Source organism: Labrus bergylta, chromosome 14 (assembly GCF_963930695.1).
Source record: "Labrus bergylta chromosome 14, fLabBer1.1, whole genome shotgun sequence".
NCBI lineage: Eukaryota > Metazoa > Chordata > Actinopteri > Labriformes > Labridae > Labrus > Labrus bergylta.
This window is the reverse complement of record NC_089208.1, coordinates 8,685,838-8,707,406: the sequence shown is the minus strand read 5'-3', so window position 1 is coordinate 8,707,406 and position 21,569 is coordinate 8,685,838. Positions and strand designations below refer to the sequence as shown.

Here is a 21,569-nt window from a genome sequence, read left to right as displayed (position 1 = left end):
CTGCGTGGTAGTCACAAGAGAAGTGCTCTAGTGCGCATGTCAGGCTCTACACGGCCCAATAACTACACCATGATAAGAGGTTACGTCACAACATTTAATATTTACAGTCTATGGTTTACATAGATTTATTGAACAATTATGCTTCTTTATTTAATGTTCTATATATAAACAAAAAGGCCAATAAAAAAAACAGCTGTAACTTTACAGATGTGAGGATGGGAGACAGTTGACTTCAAAAGAACCTCTGAATGCTGGAGACTATTTTTTAGAAATTACATCAAGTTGAATCAAAGCAAAAGGGCAACAGGCTTCATTTTTGAAGAAAATATTTTTTATTATTTTGATCAAAGACAAAAAAAAAAGGAATAGAATATATGTTTATATATTCAATTATGGACATTAGTGTAACAGAAGAAATACCACCTGTGATTTGCTTTAGGTATTCTTTAGAGTTATTAACAACTATAACAAATACAGTTTTTAAGGTCCATGTCAGGAGAAATTCCAAATGGATCAACATACATCTTTGCACATTTATTTTATATTTTACTAAAATTAAATGGAAGATACTGCTCTTTTAATATATTGATGTATGGTTGCAGTGCACTTAAACTGTAGGTGGTAAACACACTAGAAATTAACCCATTTTCTTATACTTGTTTAATAAAAGCACATTAGACATATGTGACTGAAGGCATAACTGACCACTTTACTGAGAGGAATCACAACACACTGTTCAACAGCAACATTGTGCCATTAACCAGAATATCAACAAACTCGTAGCTGCTAGGAAAGGTGAAACAAGTCTGGTTAAAAAACATGGGGGATAAAATACAAAAAAAAAAATTTACCATAGCAATAACACCAAGCATGTGTATTTCTTGTTTCCGGGCAACAACAGTCATTCAGATGCCAATTCAGTACAAACAAAAAGGCACTTAATGCTTCTGCAAAGTGACCGCTTGAGAAGAAGATGCTTGATATGACCTATTTCTTCACTTCATTCTTGTGTACAAAGAATATAAAAATGAAAATAAAAGCATTCTCATAAAGGCCAACACAATATACAAAAACATCTGCAGATGTTCAACAGTGTATTAGTATCAATAGTGCAGCATTACATGATGGGTACTCTGTTGGAATGCCTATTCTACAATGTGGCATGCATAGTGTTAGTTAGCAACAGTATACTGGACTGAGTCAGTTCAGTTACAGACAGTAGCTGATAATATTAAGTGTAGAAAGGTACAAAACATTCTGTTAGCATGCTCAGGGGAATCATGAGGAATACATGACAGAGCTCAATCTCATGGACAGATTATGTTCAAGTGGAAGGCAGTTTTATAAAGATATACTCCTTCTGTCATGGCTTTTATTGAGCTGATCCTGTTGAATGTCAAGATCAAAAACTGCCCGGTGTTCGCATTAAGGTGGAGTTCAGAGAAACTGAAATCTGTCTCTGAACCATTTAGGTAGCACACTGTGTTGCAGCATTGTTATATAGGCTTGCTTTAAAGCCTTATAGGCTTTATTGAAACAGTAGATTTGAATGATTTTCTTCAGATGATCTTTGCAGTATGCATAGAGCACATAGTCGCCTGTAAGTAAAAACATTGTCCAAGAAATGTTTTTTTTTTTTTCAGATCAACTGTGGCATTTAGTATTTCTTTAGGGAGAAACACAAAGCTGTACAAGGCAACCACATCATTTGAATGTAAAGACCCTTTTCATTCAACTTATATCAACCATGATTGCTAAGCTATGTAGGTTTGTAAGTTTGATGATGACAGATTTAGTAATGACTGTTCTATGTCATGTTAAAGGTCCAAAGCACAGTACTGCATCAGTAATATTTAGGTTGAACCTGTGCATTGCTTTCAAATGAGTTGATGTTGCAGATTTCAAAGATCAACTTTGAATATCACATTCTAACCGGCCCATACCTTACATTATTATTACTAACTTCCCTCTTGTGTTATTTTTATTTGGCATATCCCTTCATTCGGCCCACTGAGGATACTTTGAAGTTGTACCTCCACAACAGGAGGCTGTAAAATCTTCTTTTTAAAAAAAAAAACATGTTTAAACTGCATCAATTCCTTTCTGTTCTTGAAAATAGGAAAATGAAATATGCACCTGGATGGCCTTCCTACAGTAAGGAACTGAAAACATGAATCATATCATACTTAAAAGAGACTTCCGCAACACAAAAAATGTGCTCCCATAAGGACTTTATGATCAGTAACAGCCACCACTCAACGTTTCTACCAGTACTTTCTCTAAAATGTTTCATGAAAACAAGGCACTGGCAGTTTGAAAGAGAAGAATAGTCGAGCACGCCCTTAGATCGTCCCCTCAAAATGTCTGTCATGGTGACTGTGAACAGTCTGTGGTAACTCAGACACATCTAAGGAGGACTTCCTTAATGTTTTCAGTTAGAATGAAAGGGGATGTATTGTAAGGTGATGTTGATGTTCAGATGTCAAAAAGAGGTAATGCAGTGGTTCTACCCACATGAGGTCTTACATCTTTGAATAATAGCAGTAAAGTGCAGCCTCAGCGCACTGCAGAAAGGTCATAACGATTTCTCTCAGGCTTGTCTCAGACTCGTGTTAAAGGTTCATCACATACTGCTCACAGAGTGTGATATGTACTGCCATCTAATAAATAGCTCACTTCAACCTCAACCTTAGAAGCATTACTGTTAGTAGATGATGTCTTTCACATTACTGTACTCTCTAAATATACACAAATTCAGAAGGTAAATATTGTAACTCAACACTAAGATCCCTCACTTGGTCCTTTACATGTTCATGTTCAGTTAAACGTCTCAAGCTTGTATAAAGTCTTTACGTATCAATCTCAGAATCGATTGTTCAGTTTTTGGTCTTTGAGAGGCGTGTGCTGATCAGGCAGTCTAACCCTGCTCCAGACTATCTGTCACCTGCACAGCAGAGTACGCAGCTGTAGACGGCTGCCGGCTGAAAAAGGATGCAGCTCTTTTTGGCTTCAAGCGTTTGATTTCTTTTCCTGAAAAAAAAACAAAAAAAAAACACTGTTAAGTTATTACATTGAGACAGCATCAGCAAAGAAGTAGACAGTCACACAATAGAAGACTTTCACAAAGTGTGGTCCATGAAATGTGTGAAAGATTTCTTTCTCTCAAAGTGATGACTTTTAAATGTATTTTAGAACTTAAAATCAAATCTGTTAAGTGTATTTGTATTACAAAAAATAATCTAACGTTATATGCCAGAACGTTTTGAGTATGCTTGATTGCACAAATACTCTACTACTACTATTAATGTAAAAAGTATTTAATTTTTATTTCACTGACTGAACGTAAGTGTACTTAAAATATAGTTTATAGTGCAGTCAAGTACACTAAACTCACCTAAAGACAAGCCCTTGTTTTTATGTATGTATAGTGAGTAAATACAGTAGTTGTTGAATTTTAGTACCCTGTAGGTGTAATACCGGTACTTTCAGTCCTTTTATGAGTACACTTAAGTGTTCTGTAGCACACTATAATAAGTGTACTTTGTTATGGGGCACTGTAGATTACATAGCCACTTTAGTAGGAACAGCATCTCTAATCATTACACTCACCATTATCCACGTAGCTAATGGTGTTCAGAGAATGGACTCGACTGCACAGAACACTGCTCTGTCTGCGCAGCATCCCCCGCCGTCCTCCTCGTCCGTTCTTGCTGCTGTCATCCTGCCCGGCGGGCTGTTGGGAACTCGCCTCGCCGTCCATTTCAGCTGCAGCTCCGCCCTCTGACCCAGACTTCAGCTCAACGCAGAACTCAATTAAGCCACTCATTAGCTCAGCCTAAAATACAGAAAATACAAAAGAAATAGTAATGATTAAGACTGATGGTCAGTATCCTCTCCTTTTGATGATCCATCACTGAACCACATTCATATGAAAGTTCACATTGCCAGCTTTGGATAAAGGCCCTTTGTTATTATGCCTTTCTTCCTCGACTATTATGTAACGTCTCTTCACTATCTGGTGGCTGCGATGATTATTTTCCACCCAACAATCACTGACCCAGGATCAAATAGACTTTGTGAGCACAAAAACATAATTTACTCTAACATCAAGTGTTGTGCTGCTTTGAAGGCAAACAGCCCCAGCAGCAGCACCTGACCCTGAAGCTCTCAGTAACACCAGGTGCAGTGTACTCTCTAGAGATGGCAATGGATCCCCTCTCCATATCAGAGACAGGTGCAATAAGACATACAGAAGATGACATCATCTGTCACCCTCTCTCGTGACAACAAATCACAAAGACTATCTTCAAACCACAGCAGAGTTTGTTAAGGTGTGACAAAACAGCTGATCAACACAGCATATTCAGCAGTTCTGAGGTACAGTGTACATGCTGCCTGATGACACTCAATCAGATGTTAATGGAGCTACAAGTGTGACAATGATTTCATTCCACAAACATGTTCTTACCTGTTTGGAGTAGATCTTTAACAGCTTGTTGACAGGTGTGCCATCTTCCTCTCCATCAAACTCCAGCCACAGAATGTGCGAGTCGCCCTCCTCCTCCGGGTAGCTGTGGTCCCAGGAAAGCTGATTGAAATGCAGCCCGAGAAGCACATGCTGCAAGACAATGAGTGTGCATGAAAATTAGGAGAGTTTCAGTATTTCTACAGTGTCAGTTTTTGGGTCATTATTTCACAGAAATGTCAACATAACACAACCCAGGGCTCACCTTCTCTTTGACATCCATAACATAAACTCCCTCGAGGCAGATCCCAACGTTGACAGATTTGCGTTTTCCCCGTTGGAGAATCCCTTGCGCTGGTTTGTCAATCTCCCCAATGAAGAAAGCGCACCTATATTTGTAGTCAATGTTAAACTAAAATGTACTGTATGTGCAGTGAGTCAAGGTAAAAAAAAAAAAAAGCTTAAATGTTTCATTAAAATTGCTTTTACCCGTAATAAGGCAGATTGTGACATGTGTTGAGGTACTGGTGTAGGAGCTGTGTGGGCTCAGGAGCGTTTCCAGCAGACGTGCTGATCTTTCTGTATGCCTCCAAGAGGTTCTGCTCCATCCCCGTCTGACGGCTCGACTTCCCTCTCAAAGTGGAGAACAAACCTCCACTCCCCATGGCAACATGCGCCGGCACAAAAGAGGACAGCTTCTTCTCTCTTTGGGAAGCGGATGACATAAAGTGTGTGTCATTTACAGGTCATGATGTTCAGTTTCGTAGTCAAGTGCCCTGTTTACACCTGGTGTTAATGTGTTCTGACTGATCTGATCACAAGCACACAGACCTAAGAATGTCTGTTCACACCCAGCATGAGAATGTGTCTCAACATGTGACTCCAGTGACACTTCTGAATGGATCTCAAACAACAGCTGGAAAAACAAATAAACTTGTGCAACACTATCTCTAAAAAAAACATCATCTGAAACTAAATGTACGCAGAGAGAAAGAAAGAGAGAACCAAAAAGTGTATAGAGGTGAACACTTCAGATATCATTTTATAGCTCCGATGAGGAACCTTTGGGCTGGGTCACTTTGGTGCCCCCTGTAGACAAAGCAGGACAATTTCTCTCTTTGCTTCTCTTTACATGTGTTAATAGTGTTTTCTGCACTGCCGAAGTGCCCTTGAGCAAAGAACCGAACCCCCCACTGCTCAGGTGCGCTCTCTGTGTACAGCACCACTCTGACATCTCTCCATTATTGCATGTCCATGTTTCCAGTCTGTGTGTTTGAGTAGCATGTCTCTCAATAACAGAGTGCAAAACCAAATTTCACCTTCAGGATTAATAAAGTATAAAAAAAAAATATAGGATTTTTTTTACCAGATGTCTAGGCAGTGTGCTGTTTATTGCCTGGATTGACACCAACCTCAGGGGTGACAGTTAGTAGCTAAATAGAGACAATCAATCTTCTCTCTAATGATCATTTTGCTTTTGTAGCTCATATAGAAGGATCAATATCAATTTAGGTTTGTTTCATTACAGTCTAAAAACTCCTCAAGAGAGCTTTAATAATAACAATAATAATAATAATAAAGCCTAATGTTAATCTATAGTTGTAGAATGAAGTGAAGTTTGAGACCCCACCACATACTTGTTTCTGTTCACAGTGACAAACAGACCTGTGTTAGCAACACATTTCACATATGAAATAGAGGCTTTATCATGATTATAAAAGGCGATCAACCGGTTGTTGGTCACATGTCTTGCCTGGATCCAGGCGGTGTCTCTATTTCTTCCCTCGTCCATATTGTGAAGGAGAAAAAATTGCATAAAGATGTGATTTCCTCATGTTTCTGAACAGAGCCCACTATACTGCATTAACTACAATTACTGGAATGACATGAGAAAAAGGGCCTTTACAAGGAACAGCGGGAAAATATTTAATCAAGTAGCAATGAATCACATCCATAGTTAAGAGTTTCTACCTGTGATCAGATAGCGGGTCTTTATCGAATCATTCATTCAACAAGCTTAATCACAATCAAGTCTTAAGAGGCTTTACACAGACAAAAGACTCATATTTCCATGATCATCCCACTCCAATCAAAAATGTCATCTCATCCATTCTTGTACTTGACACCGACTAACTAACAATCACCTAAAAAACCCCGCTGTGACACAATGTGAATGTTGCTGACATTCAAAAAAAAAATCAAAGCTTCTAAACTCAAGAGACACTGTTGACCTTTTTCACAATACCTGTAGATTTTCATCAAATTGCAGCTTGTTGTTGCTGATTGTCCCAAAGTACTTTAAGCTGCTCATTCTGTGAGCAGCACTTCAGAGAATGTGGGTTGAGGGTCATGGATTTTTGTTGTGTTTTCAGCGAGTCTATTCTTTACAGTTTATCAAGCTGAAGAGAGGCACCCTCTCAAAGTTGGACAAAATGAGCAGCAGTGGTCATTGCTTATTTCTTCATTTTCTAAAAAAAGGAGAACTAAAACCAGGTCAAATGGGAACTTCAGTGGTAGAGCCAAAAAAAGGTATATCAGGAGAAAAAAATCACTCATTTCTGTCAGTACAATTAAAAACTACAGCCAGGTGGTAGCTGGTTTAGCTTAGAATAAAGACTGTACGCAGGGGGGGAAAGCTGGTATCTTCAACTATCGCTTTAAAAGAAGCCAAATTGTCAGCAATGCAACCATCCATAGTATTTTTAACAAAACATTTACAACCAACGACCAGAGTATGGTCAACATTCTTGATTTACCTCACAGTAGTAGTAAAATGTGCGTCGTCGAGGCCGGTTCCCTCTTCGAGAGCGAGTGACAAGGCTCCAAGACCCGTCCAGTGCTCGGGATCACAGGGGTATCGACCTGTGAGGATGTTGCTCCTGGCCTCCTCGTACAGAAGTCTCAGGACGCCATCATCATCTATCTGCTCAGGACGGAGACAGTGACCACATTTAGCTCACTCGGGATTGTGTAATTCAATACAGACTAGGAGTCCTAAATATGAAGCGACAGATATAAACGCTTTTATAATTCACTCATATCTACATAAACACATCTTTTCAGTACCTGAAGCTCTTTAGATTTAGGATAAAACACGTTTCTGCGGTACTGGAGAAACGGTTCATCTGAGGAAAAAGCAGAGGACAATGATGCATTAGGGACAGGCGACTATCTTTATTATCTTTTATCCATTTGTTACCGAGTGGGTTTTATCCCACAGTGGAGGAGTGAGAGTATAGAGACAAACACTGTGGTGGTGGTGGTGGGGGGGAGTTGGATCTGCCAGTCAAGCCCCATCCCACCCACTCTGCTACACCTTATTGTCCTCTCCTTTAGTGTGGGAGGAAACCCTCTCTTCTCCACACAGTTAAAGGATTATGTAATTATTTTGGTGATTTAAAAAAAAAAAAAAAGCTATGACAGTTTTTCTAATGCACTTTTCAGACCTGTCCTACTGAAAGTACCTGCAGCATCACAAATAGATTAAGTGTGGGCTAATCGTCTTTTTACGCTCAAAGGCGGGACAGACAACACCACACTGAGTATATTGGACAGGAAGTTGTAGCAATAAGCACATTCAAATACATTGTGTTTCTTCTTTAGAATGCCACACTATATTAAGTGTATATAACACATTGCTCAGCAAGGGTTCCTGTAAATCTTAACAAAATGTTCACAAAAACAACAAGGATAATGTTGACATTGTTTTATGTCTATTTCTGTCTTCTGTAAAACCGAGAAGATGACAATCAATCAATCAATCTTTATTTGGATAGCGCCAATTCATAACAAATGTGATCTTAAGACAATTTACAAGAGAGCAGATGAAAAACCTTACTCATTGTTTTATTATCTTCAAAGACCCAACGTTAATCCATCATGAGTACCAATCAACATTTAGCAAAGTTACAGTGGCAATGAAAACACTTTGAGCAGAACCAGACTCATGTTGAACAGCTGCCTGCTGAAACTGTGCTGGGCTTGAAAAGTGAGATAGAGGGAGATGCAGGAAGAAGAAGAAGAATCAAGACAAACAGATGTATACTAAGGAAAAACTTAAAGGGTGAGTCATACACCTTAAATGTTTCCAAATACTTGACTTACATTGACTTTGACATTTTAGAACGAGACCTGAAGTTTTGCAAAAGTTACATTGGAACCTCTGTATCATGGGCTAGTTCATTTTTAAACATATAGAGTAACTATTGAACATTCTGTTTTTTAATGCTCAGGTTTATCATTTGCACAGGATATCGTGGTCACTGCTGCATAGTATCAGGGCAGGATCGATAAAAATCACTCCTCCATGTAAGTGATTCCAATAATATTGTTAAAAAACAGATGGATTGGAGGGGGAAATGTCTAAAAAGCACTAACTACTCTCGAATTCATAAATATTTAAAGATGTCTAAACGTATGTGGTTACTGTTCATTTAGATTATTGAGCTTGACACGTCAAAAGAAATGCAGCAACTGTAAACGCTCCTTCCCTGCATACTGCTTGATGCATACATATTTCCTTGTGCTCCTACCTTCACTTTGTTTGTTAAGCAACAGGTGTTTACCGCTTAGGATACAAACTCCCTCAGTAATCTTTGATTTATTCCAAACAAATCCCACAGCTCTTTAAATGTCATTTACACTGAGAAAGCTACTGAGCAAAACAACAATATATAAATAAGCTACAAATCCACAGGGAACAGCTGCAGAGAGAAACAGGTCTTGCTTGGCATACAGAGACAAACTGAGTGTTTTACAAAGCAGGCTGCTGAGGGAATTAAAGGTGTATTTACTGCCCTTATCCTGAGCAGTATTTTAGTAACTCAAACACAACATTTCCATACTGCTAGTGACTAATCACATTTCTTAGACACTTTTCCATAGTTTTAACCAAAGCTGGCATATTTTATGTGACTATTAGACACAGTACTACTGTGTAGTTGCACTGGAGAGTTTGTTAATTGACGGTAAAGTAATGAGCCGGTTCTACTGATGACAATTTTTTAACAAGTAATCTGTCTTTCAGCTGTGGGAACATAAAGTATACTGTACATAACTTGTTTTATTTCAGTTAGATTTTCACTCCAACTGTAGATTTATGGCTACAAGTGGTGATTTTTTCTTTCATTACAACTGCTGTCATCCCTTTTCCTGTCTTTGTTAGGCAGAAATGCTCCTTTAAGAACTCTGTGACCAACTTGGCTGCATAGATAAGAAATTAGCAGAGTCCTCCAATCCTTACTTTGAAGAATCTATGTTTCCTCATCAGATGAGTTTGGACTAAACTGCAGAACACTTAGTGCCTATAAAGACACCGACGTAAACCTCATACTCACCTTGTGAAATATCTTCCTCCGAGGCCAGAGTGAACCGATACAGTAAGTCCTGCCACTGCCGACACAGTTTGTACGGCTGATGTCTCGCTTTTAGTTGCAAATCTGAGGAGTCAGTGGGAGGCAAATGTAACACGATGAGATGTGTCTGTTTTCCAACTCTAACTCTTGTGCTGGTATTGTTTTACTGGAGCTGCCTACACTGATGTAAGGTACAATCATCTGAAAAAAGTACATAGCCACTTCAAACCATAAAAAATAGCAATTCATGTTCTGTTGCTAACATAATGTTTCAACTAAATAATACCATTTTCAGTAAAATACATTAGGTATACATGTATAATTGATCCTTGTACCATTTTATAGATAATACAAGCAACACAGCACTTAGTCGATCTTAATTAAGCCGGTTCAGGCATCTAGAAGCACTTCCTGCCTTGCATCTTACACAACAAAAATCACATTTGGTGATCTGTTGTAGCCAGACTCTGAGGTTTCACAGAGAAAGAAAACTCATATATACACATCTACATTCTTATATGACAGCGCTCAAAGATAAACGTTTTGCAGCTTTTATCTGAGTAAATAGTGGGAGGAAAAAAAGTACATACCGAGCAGTGGAGAACAAAGCCAGAAGGCAAAAGCATCCTGTGCAGACTCAGGAACATGGAGAGCCTCACGAACGCTGCGACCCAACTCCTGTACGCTGACACTTCCAAGCCCTTCTACCGTTAAGTGTACTGCGCTGTCACCAAACAGGTATATAAGCACATCTTGAGCTGTGAGAACACAACCACACCAAAATTAACTCAAAGTATGACACATCAAAAAAGAAGAAGAAAAGAAGAAAACTTGCAAAAAAAAAAATATATATAATTCATGTTGTTGAGGATATCTTTATCAAGATTTCTTGCAACCTACCACGGGAAAGCGTTGCAGAAGAAGCAACACTTCCTCTTTGCGAGTGATCATTCGATGGATCAGGAGGAAAGTTGCTGTCATCTCCTTCCATCTCTAACATGAAACACAAGTCCAAATCACTCAAGAGTGTGAAACACAACATGCACACAACATGAATTAGAAACGGCTCTAAAAATAGGTCTGGGAGCCTGGATGGGAAAAGTTTTTTCTAAAAGCTCAATAGCTCATATATTTGAGAGAAGACTCTCCGCCTACAACGGTAAACATAAACAGCTGCCATGCAGAATTCATTTACACAGGCATCCGAAGCTGAAGTGTCTTACAGGACACATAGGGACTTCTTTGAAATATATATGCGATAGGAAATGATTTATTTATTTTTTTTAACTCTTAACTTTATGATATCTTACAGTCAGAGTTATCCATCATAGCTGCATAAATGTCTGGCTGTTACTGAGAGTGTATGATCTGGCTCTATGTGTTCATCGCTCTGACATCAGTCTTGTATACTTGTAAAAGCAAGCCTGAGCAAATGCTTCAGAGGTGACTAGACTGATATCAGCTTATCACAGTGGGCAGGTCTATCTCATACCCTTTCTTTAGCTATGCTTAATTTAACAGTAATCAAACTAATATAGCCCCTGCTTCACTGTGCAGCAGCGACACCATGTGGTCGTAGATGGGAAAAGACCCTGTGTGCAAGAAAATCTAAGTCGACTGCTGCTGACCTCACCCTGTAGTAGTTTAATTATCATGTAACACCTACATTTTTATTTTGGTCTACTCCAATTCATACGGTATGAATATAATGTAAAGCATTGTTATTACAGCGTCAAGACATACAGAGATAAAGTACAGAGATACGATATATTTCATGTAGTGTATCTTACACTGCTGGGACGAGGACTAGTCAGCCATCCAAGTAAAACTGACTTCCCCTGAAAATACCCAAACTAACCCAAAAGTCTCTGGAAACCACACAGCGTCACTTTAACTCAATTTCTTAAAAGTGTATTTCAAAGGAAACCAACCACACTAGCTACTGTCATGAAACGTTTCAGGGTCATGTTTTTACATTGTCCTTGTAACATTAACTTAACTTGAGGTGTAACAACGATGTCAAGTCATCAGTTCATAACAGTTTTCTCACTAGCTAGCTTATCTTCTGGGGTTTTTTCGCCCAACAGTCTCACATACTGTAGTGTTGATAGTAAACGTCTCTGTCGACCACCTACCTGTCACTTCTGCTTAATTCCCTCCACTTATAGCTAAAACTCTGGATGAGAGCCTACCAAATGTGTGAGGTAAATACAGAAGCTAGTCAGCAACCCGCTGTTATTGCCCTGACTACGGCTAGCCAGTTGTCTAAAACTAGCTTTCCGGGCAGCTGCAACAGTTAGTGAGAAACCGGCGGATGATCGGTTCTTTCTGAACGACTCTTTAATGGGCGTGACGGTCCGCCCGCAAATGTCAAAACACCTCCTCAGCTGGAAAAGTCAACGAGTAACGAGCCTTGAAATAGCTTAAAGTGGGATGTTTCAAAGGGTTCATAATGAGATAATTTGAAGTAACGATGACGGACAGCCGGTGTACATTTCAAACGAAACAGTTTAAAAAGGTTTGATCTTGAGAATGATTTGAACATTAAGAGCGCGTCGTCGTCACGTCATGTGACCGCTACGTCATTTCATTTGATCTGCTCAGGCAGCGGATGTTATCTGCTGGAGCAGTCCTTTCCACACGCAAAAATGCATATACAATACCAGTACTTTCTGGTTTAATATTCCTTCTTAAAGTATTTGATAACTGTGGAGGAATATAATTTATTTGTGTTTTTAAACTTGCCATTTAGTTGTCGAAAATTCATCAGCAGGTCCGTCTTTACTGGAAACATTCCTATTTACACTTTTTTTTTTTTTTTACCCCAATATGGAATAAGATGTGTTTTGTTTAAACGAAAGTCTTTTATGTTTTCATGATTGGGTGGAAAGGGATATTTGGTCCATTTTGCATAGATTCAGTTGGGAATCTTCTCGAATACAGTGATTTCATGGAGAAGTTTAATATTGAATCCACAAAATCACAATATTCCACAGTTATTACGGCAATTCCTCAAGCGATCCTAAATATGGTGAAAGGCACATTAACATTTGATAAGATAATACTGAGGTTGCCTTCACTACACGTAGGCCTAGATGAAATCGAGCTTTTGGAGAAGAAATGTACAAATTCGATTATCTAACTTCTGAACAATTTCCATTTTCATCAAAAAGAAAAAAATATATTAAAAGAATATTATAAGAATATGTTGTGTTGAAAATATTTCAAGAATTAGGACTGAATCACTCTCCCCATTTCATGAATGACTTACACAGTTCAATAAACATGATGTGAATATGGGATCATCTACAATAAAATAGGGAAAATCTTTCATTTTCAACTGTGATGTACAGCAGAATCCACCATATTAGGGTACTGACTTAGGTCAAGTCTTTAAGTCTGACTATAGCTTCAGAAGGTCACTCCAGTGTTTTAAAGGACCTTTGATAAAACTCTTCACATGTTTACAATTAATATATATGCCTACACTAACATATATCTTCTTTTAAGTAACATAATAGAATAGTTAAGTAAAACTCTCCTTAGCTAAATTCCTAAAGGAATATGTTTATCTAAATTCACAATTGAAAGTACTTAAAACATTTCAAACAAACTTCTGCATACTGTCTAACGTGCAAAATTACATTTGTTGCAAATGTTTCTCTTTCATTTCAACATTGCAAATGAGTTAATTGCAAGTAAGACAGTGTGCAGGACTTTGCTTGCATGTGTTTTGGACTCATTCCTATGCACCTGTCTTAGGAAATTGATGTGCAAATCATAGTGTAGGCTTTTGGGATAGCACCTGGGATGACCCATGAGATTTCTAGGGGTGGGGTGAGGGAAGGGGGCTTGCTACCCCTGGCCAACACTGTGGAAACACCCACTGACTGTATCCTGACGCAGGTGTATATTTGCAAGGGTAGCAGGTTCAGTATTAACAAATGGGATTAAAAGCTTAAACAAAGGTGTCAGAACAGAGGACACACTCAATGGCTTTCACTGCATTAGGGACATTGTTGATGAATCAATCTTTTTAATCCTGTTACTTACAGTAACAGCAAGAAGAGAAAGGGGGTTGCATAAACACCTAGGACCTCCTGTTCTAGAGGATGACATCTGACATGTGAAGCAATAAGATACTAGCATGTGCATTAGAAAAGGCAATGAGTGACTCCACTTCATAAGGCAAGAAGTAACTCCAAACTTTAATAAGTTATATAATGTCACAGTCCCGTTACACAGTGGAGCATTGTGCTTTATGTTTCTCCAGTCAGCATTACATCCTGTATGATCAACATCCTTTGTGTACACTACCTCATTCTGTTTCCCTGCTGACTGATTGGTGTTGTGTTATTGCTTTTATAACCAAGACTTGTGAGAGTGATTTTAATGATATCACAGTCAAATTTATTATTAGAAAGGATTTAGTGTATTTGTGAAACAAAAAAATAGGGGTTATAGGGTTATTTAAAATAAATTCTAAACAGTGAAAAATCATACAGTAACTTCTTTGGGTAAAGCTATATGTTTTGCAGTCAGTGTATGTAATCTGAATGTGAAACTACAAAATATACAATAATTTGACCAGTGGTGGTCATCTGAAAATAGAAAATGCTTCCCCTCAGTCTTTCAAAATCATGGACGCTTTCATTATTATAAAACTTTTAAAATCCTTATTCATTTCCCTCTCTGTGACTACATCATTTGTGGTTTAGGTTGTAGCTGCGCTGGTCGATTCGCCCTCTTCCACCTTGTTTGTGAACAGGAGGAACTTCATTAAAGGGTCGACAAACTCCATGACGGTTTCTTTTACTCCTTTCTCCAGCAAGTAGCCCTCTGTCTCAATCTCAGTGTTTTCCTGCCCTGCCACTGCCTCCATTGAGGTCTGCAGGAACCGCAAGCTGACCAGCACAGATCCCTGAAGGGAAGGGAGGAAGGTGGAGAAAATGGAGAGTTGGTTAGAAGTCGATCAGTTTACAATAGAGAGCATCATCAAGGAGCAACTTAGACTAGTGAGTGGTGAATGATGGATTTATATGAATTGTGGCCTTTGATGCAACGCATAAATAAGTAATAAACTGATGCTCACGCTCAGCCTTGCATGCATTGCTATCTGTGATCATACTGTACAATGGTAGGATATTGCAACACAGTTTTTGACATTGCACAGACATTGCACAATGTTACATTTAGTATTGCATCTGTACCAACCCCCAAAAAGTCCATGCCTTAACTAAGCTACCCTCTGCCTTACATACTGTTGTAATTCTCATCATAATTCACCTGTAAGAGGAAGACTGACAGCACTGCAGTACCAATGGTATTCATCAGTCCCATGTAGTAGTTGACCAGGGCCTCTCTGCAGCCTCGGAGGTAGATGTTGAGCTCTTCAGTTTGGTAGTCATAGTTATAGTGAGCAGTGTTGTTGGTGAGCTGATACTGGATGCAAGGCCGTGGAGAGGTAGGGTTGCAGCAACTAAATGGGACTCCATCGACCAAGTAACGGCCGTCCACATTGCTTTTGATGCGGCTAATGAAACAATAAAGAGATATGAGAGATATTCAGATTGTGAACATGTTATTGTTACTGTTTTTGTATAAAAGTCTGTAAAAAGATGTCCCTTTAATATTCATAAATAGTTTCTGGGAAACTTACTCTTTCACTTCCTTAGAGTTGAAATCAAGGTATCTGTTGCTGATCCATTGGACTTCAAACCAGTCCCTGAAGTCGTTGTTTCCACAGCACTCAAAAGCCATCTGCAGGTAGTCAATGTTCTGTTTCTGGAAACAGCGGCCTGGGGTGTCTGTATCCTTGTAGAAACGGATGCCATTCCTCAGGCCAACCTTCAGGGAAAACTCCAGACTGCCTGTCATTGCAAAGCTCATGATGACTGCGAGCAGCATGAGGACAGTGAAGAAAGAAGAGATGGCAAAATATGGCTTCAGGAAGTTCTTCCAGCGAGGAAATTGGCCAGCATCCAGAGCATCCTGACAGATCTTTGAAGCAAAGTAGTTGATACCCAAAGAAGCCAGACCAACAATCATGAGGGTGTTGGGCACCACATGAATGTTTGAGTTATCCATTACCTGTAAGTAAGTCACACACACACATGTTTTCAGTAATAATCCTATCTGTTTGCTGTAAGCAAGTCCAAAGACATGCTCGTTAGGTCAATTGGTGACTCCAAATTGCCTGTTGGTGTGAATGTGATTGTGGCTGGTTGTCTCTATATGTCAGCCCTGAGACTGACTGGCAAACCAGTCCAGGGTGTACCCTGCCTCTAGCCCAATGACAGCTGGGATCGAATGCGCTCCATGTACAGAGGCCACAGTCCTATAAGCAAGGGGCTCTGGTTCAAATCCGACCTGTGGCTCCTTTCCCGCATGCCATTCCCCACTATCTTTATCCCTGATTTCCGAGTCAATGCCCTGTCCCTCAAATAAATGGATAAATAAAAGCCCCCCCCAAAAAATATATATATGTATCATTTCTGATGGTATTTGCCTAAAATCCCCCGAAATATATGTTTAACATCAACTTCCAAACACTCACAAATAAGCAAAGTTATACCTATTATTGCAGCTCTTTTTCCTAACTGAAGCTGTACTGTATGTTTCTAGTAATGAGAAATATTTATAGCTGCTGCAGCTATGGATGTCTGGGTGTAAACGTATAGGTGGATTGTGCCTTACTTTAACCATATGTACAAATAAAATGATACAGTTGGATTTATAATTAAAGCTTTGACAAAAAGGAAAGTCTGGAGAGCTCGTATGCTCAAACAATGTGTGATGGCGGTCCTCTTTGATGTGTAACAGAACTTCAAAAAGAGAAACGTGACTCTCTTCTGGAAAAAAGTGAGACTACTTTACCCATTATTGGCTATTATTCTATTATTGGCTTTTTTGATCGTATAAATCAAGCTACAAAGCAACCCTCTCAAGTGGCAAAAACCGCCATCATAATTTGTGAAGAAGTCTGTGTTTTAACCTTCATTGAACATGCTTTGAGATCTACACAATCAGTGTGTTGTTGAACCCTGGAAGTTAGAACAAGTTGAAGGTTAAACCTTCATTTAAACAGGCAATCTCTGGTAATCAGTCAGATAATCATTCATAATTGAGAGCCTCTCAGATGAATCAGCTTTGAGCACTGAGCAGCTCACTTCCATGATAGCTTATTAGCTCAAGGGCTCCTAAAGTAACACTGAGTTACTGAGGAGACGTGGAGCAGATTTCTACAGTCAGTTATTTAAAATGGTCAAATTTAACACTGACTGTTCAAAAATTGTTTCTCCAATGACCTGCAAATTTTCCAAAGGTTTGAATGTCCTACAACCCATTGAGTTTTCATACAATACATTAGAGTCTTCAAGAAAAGTCTTTGGAAAACAACATGCCTCTGGTTTCTGCATTAGATATTTAAGTCAAGAAATTGGCACACAGGGTTGTATCTAAATGATGATTTTAGTAAAAGTTTAAATTTGTTGGATCATTTTATGAAGAATAATAGTTGAATAACCTTACAGGGTAAACAAAAATGTGTGTAAGGTTACAAAAGAAACCCAAATTATTGCACAAAATCCCGTAGGACTTGGTTAGATGTCTAAGAGGATTTTTATTGCCCTGAATTTTCTTCACTGCAAATTGATGGGATGAACATTAGTGGTGTAAAAAAACAAACAATGAAATAGGCGCAGTGACATGACATGAAATTATTTGTTTAAGTGTTGCTTATTTGATGATTAATTGAATTATTATTTATTATATTTACATGAAAATCTACACTTTTTAAAGGCATAATAACAGGGTGCTTTCATAACCATTGTTATTCAAACTTATAGGGCACAGGTATTGTAGTGGTTAGTGCATGCACACTAACATCTCCCCTTTTTCTGCCTCTGTCCACTGTGCTATCTCTAAAATAATGGCATAAAAAGCCTAAAAGTAAAACCTTTGAAAAAATCTAAAATAACAATTAAAACAGATTACAAAGAGCTTCTTCAACTCAAAAGTTTAAAAAATGAACAGTAGGTTTTTTAAATACTTTAAATTGAAATGACAGTGTTCTGAAATAGGGAATTAGTTTATTCCAACTGACAAAGCCTGGTTTATTAAATGATGAGTGGGGACATAAAACAGGTCACAGGTGTAACTCAGTCTTTTACATATTCGATTAACAAGGGACTTTTTAAAACATTATCAAATTTAATTTATCCTTTTTTACAGTTTTTCCACAAATTCTCCCAGATGGTTTTAATCAAGACGGACAACTTGTGTCTGTCAGTTGAGCCACTCTAGGGTACAATCATGTCACTTTTCAACATAAAAATATTACGTTCCTCTCTCTCTCAGTATCTACAGGCTACTACTGTATTAATTATACTTTATCTATCAGGTATGTTCTGATTATGACAAGCTATGCATTTGAATTTACTTCAAGGTAGAAACTTAGTTTGGACTACATACACTACTTCAGAGTTGCAGTGAAAACCCTCATTTCATGTCTCTCACTTTTGCAGGTAAACTATGAAGCATTGATAATAGTGATAGTTGTCGTAGCATTAGACTTAAAAAGTACCTCCGCTCTCCTGAGCAGCTCTGTCTTGAGGATGCAGCCCAGGCTGAAGGTTAAAGCTCCAGCCACTGTGGCACTCAAGGAAAGGAGCCATAGTCCCTTGGCGAGCTGCACTCTTTTCTGGAAGGGGAACTTCATCTTCATAACCACCATGGTGGCAGGGAGGGAATCTGAGTCTCACCAGGGAAGTAGGGGAAGGAAAACGATGGGGCAATGAGAGACGATGATGTTGTTTGCCTGCAAGGACGAAGAAGTGATAGGCAGGACTTCAAAAACCTTCAGGATTAAGATGAAAAAGTGGAACTCAACACTTCTAGTACACAATGAAAAGAGACTGCACAGACTTTTAGAGAATAATTGAAAAGATAAGAGAGTTAAGAGATTCTTGCTGAAAGATTGTTGAGCTTCACATTTCACAGACAGCATCTGCATTTGGTGTATCAAAGCTCACCTTATTGTTGTCCCAAAACTGAGCTGAAAAAAGTCCAGTTATCTCCACTGATCACTACGTACCCTCCAGTGTGCCACACAGTAGATTTGGCACACTGGATTTGGCAAACCTGGATTCTGGGAGCGTCTTACCTCTATCCTCTTAATCCATAAATCCAGGCCATTGTGTGCTTAGCACCCATCACTCATACAAAGGGACACGTAGGTGACAACACAAATTAAATCTGACAGAGAGATGGATATACACTCACCGGCCCCTTTATTAGGTACACCTTACTAATGCCGGGTTGGACCTCCTTTTGCCTTTAGAACTGCTTTAATTTTTCATGGCATAGATTCAACAAGGTGCTGGAAACATTTCTTTAGAGATTTTGGTCAATATTGACATGATAGCATCACACAGTTCCTGCAGATTTGTCGGCTGCACATCCATGAGACGAATCTCCAGTTCCCAAAAGTGCTCTTTTGGATCGAGATCTGGTGACTGTGGAGACCATTTGAGTACAGTTAACTCATCGTCATGTTCAAGACACCAGTTTGAGACGATATGAGCTTTGTGACATGGCGTGTTATCCTGCTGGAAGTAGTCCATCAGAAGATGGGAAGACTGTGGTCATAAAGGGTTGGACTTGGTCAGCAACAATGCTCAGATAGTCTGTGGCGTTTAAATGATACTCAATTAGTACACAGGGACCTCGGTCTTAACGAGTGGTTATTTGAGTTACTGTGGCCTTTCTATCAGCTCGAACAAGTCTGGCAATTCTCCTCTGACCTCTGGCATCAACGAGGCATTTTCGCACAGAGAACTGGCGCACACTGGATATTTTCTCTTTTTTGAACCATTCTCTGTAAGCCCTTGAGAAGGTTGTGCGTGAAAATCCTAGTAGATGAGCATTTGCTGAAATACTCAGACCAGCCCGTCTGGCACCAACAACCAGGCCATGTTCAAAGTCACTTAAATCAACCTTCTTTCCCATTTTGGTGCTCGTTTTGAACTCCAGAAGATCGTCTTGACCATGTCTACATGCCTAAATGCATTGAGTTGCTGCCATGTGATAGGCTGATTAGATACTTGCAATAACAAGCAGTTGAACAGCTGTACACAAAGTGGCTGGTGAGTGTAAGACATTAATTTTGTAACATCGATCCTCACAGCACAACTTTATGCATGAAAATACACACATCAGCTCTACTCTTGGCTACATACAAATGTTCGAGCTCCTTACCCCATCTCTAAAGCTAAGCCAAGCCACCCTACGGAGGAAACTCATTTTGTCCGTTTGTTTCCACAATCACTTGACAGCTAGAGGTCCCAACATGATGACGGCAACAGAACTACATCATGGTAGCACTTAACAATATGGCACACAAATTTGCATTTTTACTGGGGAATGAAAAAGGAACTACCTGTTAACTAATGTTTAACTAGTGGTTAACTAGGTTAACCATTAGTTAACAGATAGCAAATGTACTCAAAAATTAATAAGGGGCCTCTCCAACTAGCGTTCATCACGATTAAGTCTTCAGTGTCCCGGCGCATACTCTTCTGCCTCTTTGCTCCTCTTTCTTTTTTTACCAGCAAACAGATAATTGTTTTGCATTTTCTTTCGGTGACTTTCATTTACGAACTTTGGTTTTCAAAGCAAAAATAGATGCAACACTTAGCAAGGCATGGAGAGGGATTATTGTTAGATGGGGCCCCCCTACAAGTGGTTCCCTACTGTCAAATTGAGCCACTGCTGGGGTTTAAAGTTTGTCAGCCCTTGAGGGGCCCCCCTCTGGCTTGGGGCCCCAAGCAGTTGCATGCATTGCCTGTTTACAAGCAGCGCCTCTGACTCAGTATTACTGGGAAATCCCCGAACTTGCCTGGTATAAACAAGAAATTCTTCTAGAGGTGGAAGTTGAAGAACTCAGGTCATATGTCCTATAGTCTGTTCGGCAGTCTACCCTAACATGTGATCCAACCATAGACTGTAAAAATAAAAAAAACATTTAAGATAGAAGGATTGAAAAGTTGTTTGTGTTTTTCTGTAAAAATTCAGCGCTAAGGCTTTATGTTGGAGATTGGGATTGGGCCAAAGAAATAAGAGGTAGCCTTCCCCTTTGTCCATATGGGGTCACCAAAAGCAATACAAACTGAAAGGTCCTCACAGTAATCATCACTATAGGTCTATACACAACAACTTACATTTTAATTCAACCACACACTTCACCAACTGTTAGCTAACACAACTTTACACTAGTAATTAATGCTTATCTTATTGCATTGTAAAACGTGATCAAAAGACAAGTGTTAACATCACCTGACAACAGCATAAAAATCGGAATATTATCATAAATTGCAATTTTGGAGCAATTGAGAATACATAAAAGTTGGACACTAATTCAATCTCTTATAGCAAAGTCCTCCCCAGAACTTAACTTCGGTGATGTTTACATCTAGTAGAGAATTGTTCCCTTTGCACATCCTGCCAGGATGAAAGCCAACAAAAGTCACACATGCTTATGTTTTTTTTAAGATTTATTTTTGGGCTTTTAATGCCTGTAGTTTAGAGATAGGGAAGTAGCTAGAAATCTGGGAGCAGTGGTGATTCTACAGTCCTTTTGGGGGCCCTAAAACCAGTGTTCAGCACGGCAATAAGAGTCATTGCAAAATTTGCACATTATGGTTTGCTGCTTTAGTTTAACTTTGGTCAGCCCTCTGGGGCCCCTACTGGTC

The 21,569-nt window shown here is 39.1% G+C and overlaps 2 protein-coding genes across 2 annotated transcripts; both read right to left on the bottom strand.

Moving 5' to 3' along the window:
* Positions 1–73: 73 nt before the first annotated feature.
* On the bottom strand, positions 74–12,104 carry frmd8 (FERM domain containing 8). Its single transcript, XM_020643345.3, has 11 exons — positions 11,955–12,104; positions 10,720–10,812; positions 10,410–10,577; positions 9,802–9,903; positions 7,532–7,590; positions 7,222–7,388; positions 4,955–5,170; positions 4,731–4,854; positions 4,469–4,618; positions 3,610–3,835; positions 74–3,030 (listed from the first exon to the last, which is right to left on the bottom strand). The coding sequence occupies exons 2-11, from the start codon at positions 10,808–10,810 to the stop codon at positions 2,918–2,920; spliced, it is 1,416 nt and encodes a 471-aa protein (XP_020499001.1). The 5' UTR covers positions 10,811–10,812; positions 11,955–12,104; the 3' UTR covers positions 74–2,917.
* Positions 12,105–13,990: 1,886 nt separating this feature from the next.
* Positions 13,991–18,979, bottom strand: rom1a (retinal outer segment membrane protein 1a). The gene is made up of 5 exons (XM_020643302.3): positions 18,852–18,979; positions 18,404–18,637; positions 15,479–15,909; positions 15,106–15,352; positions 13,991–14,740 (listed from the first exon to the last, which is right to left on the bottom strand). Exons 2-5 carry the CDS (start codon positions 18,551–18,553, stop codon positions 14,534–14,536), a joined length of 1,035 nt encoding a protein of 344 aa, XP_020498958.2. The 5' UTR covers positions 18,554–18,637; positions 18,852–18,979; the 3' UTR covers positions 13,991–14,533.
* Between the last annotated feature and the right edge of the window lie 2,590 nt (positions 18,980–21,569).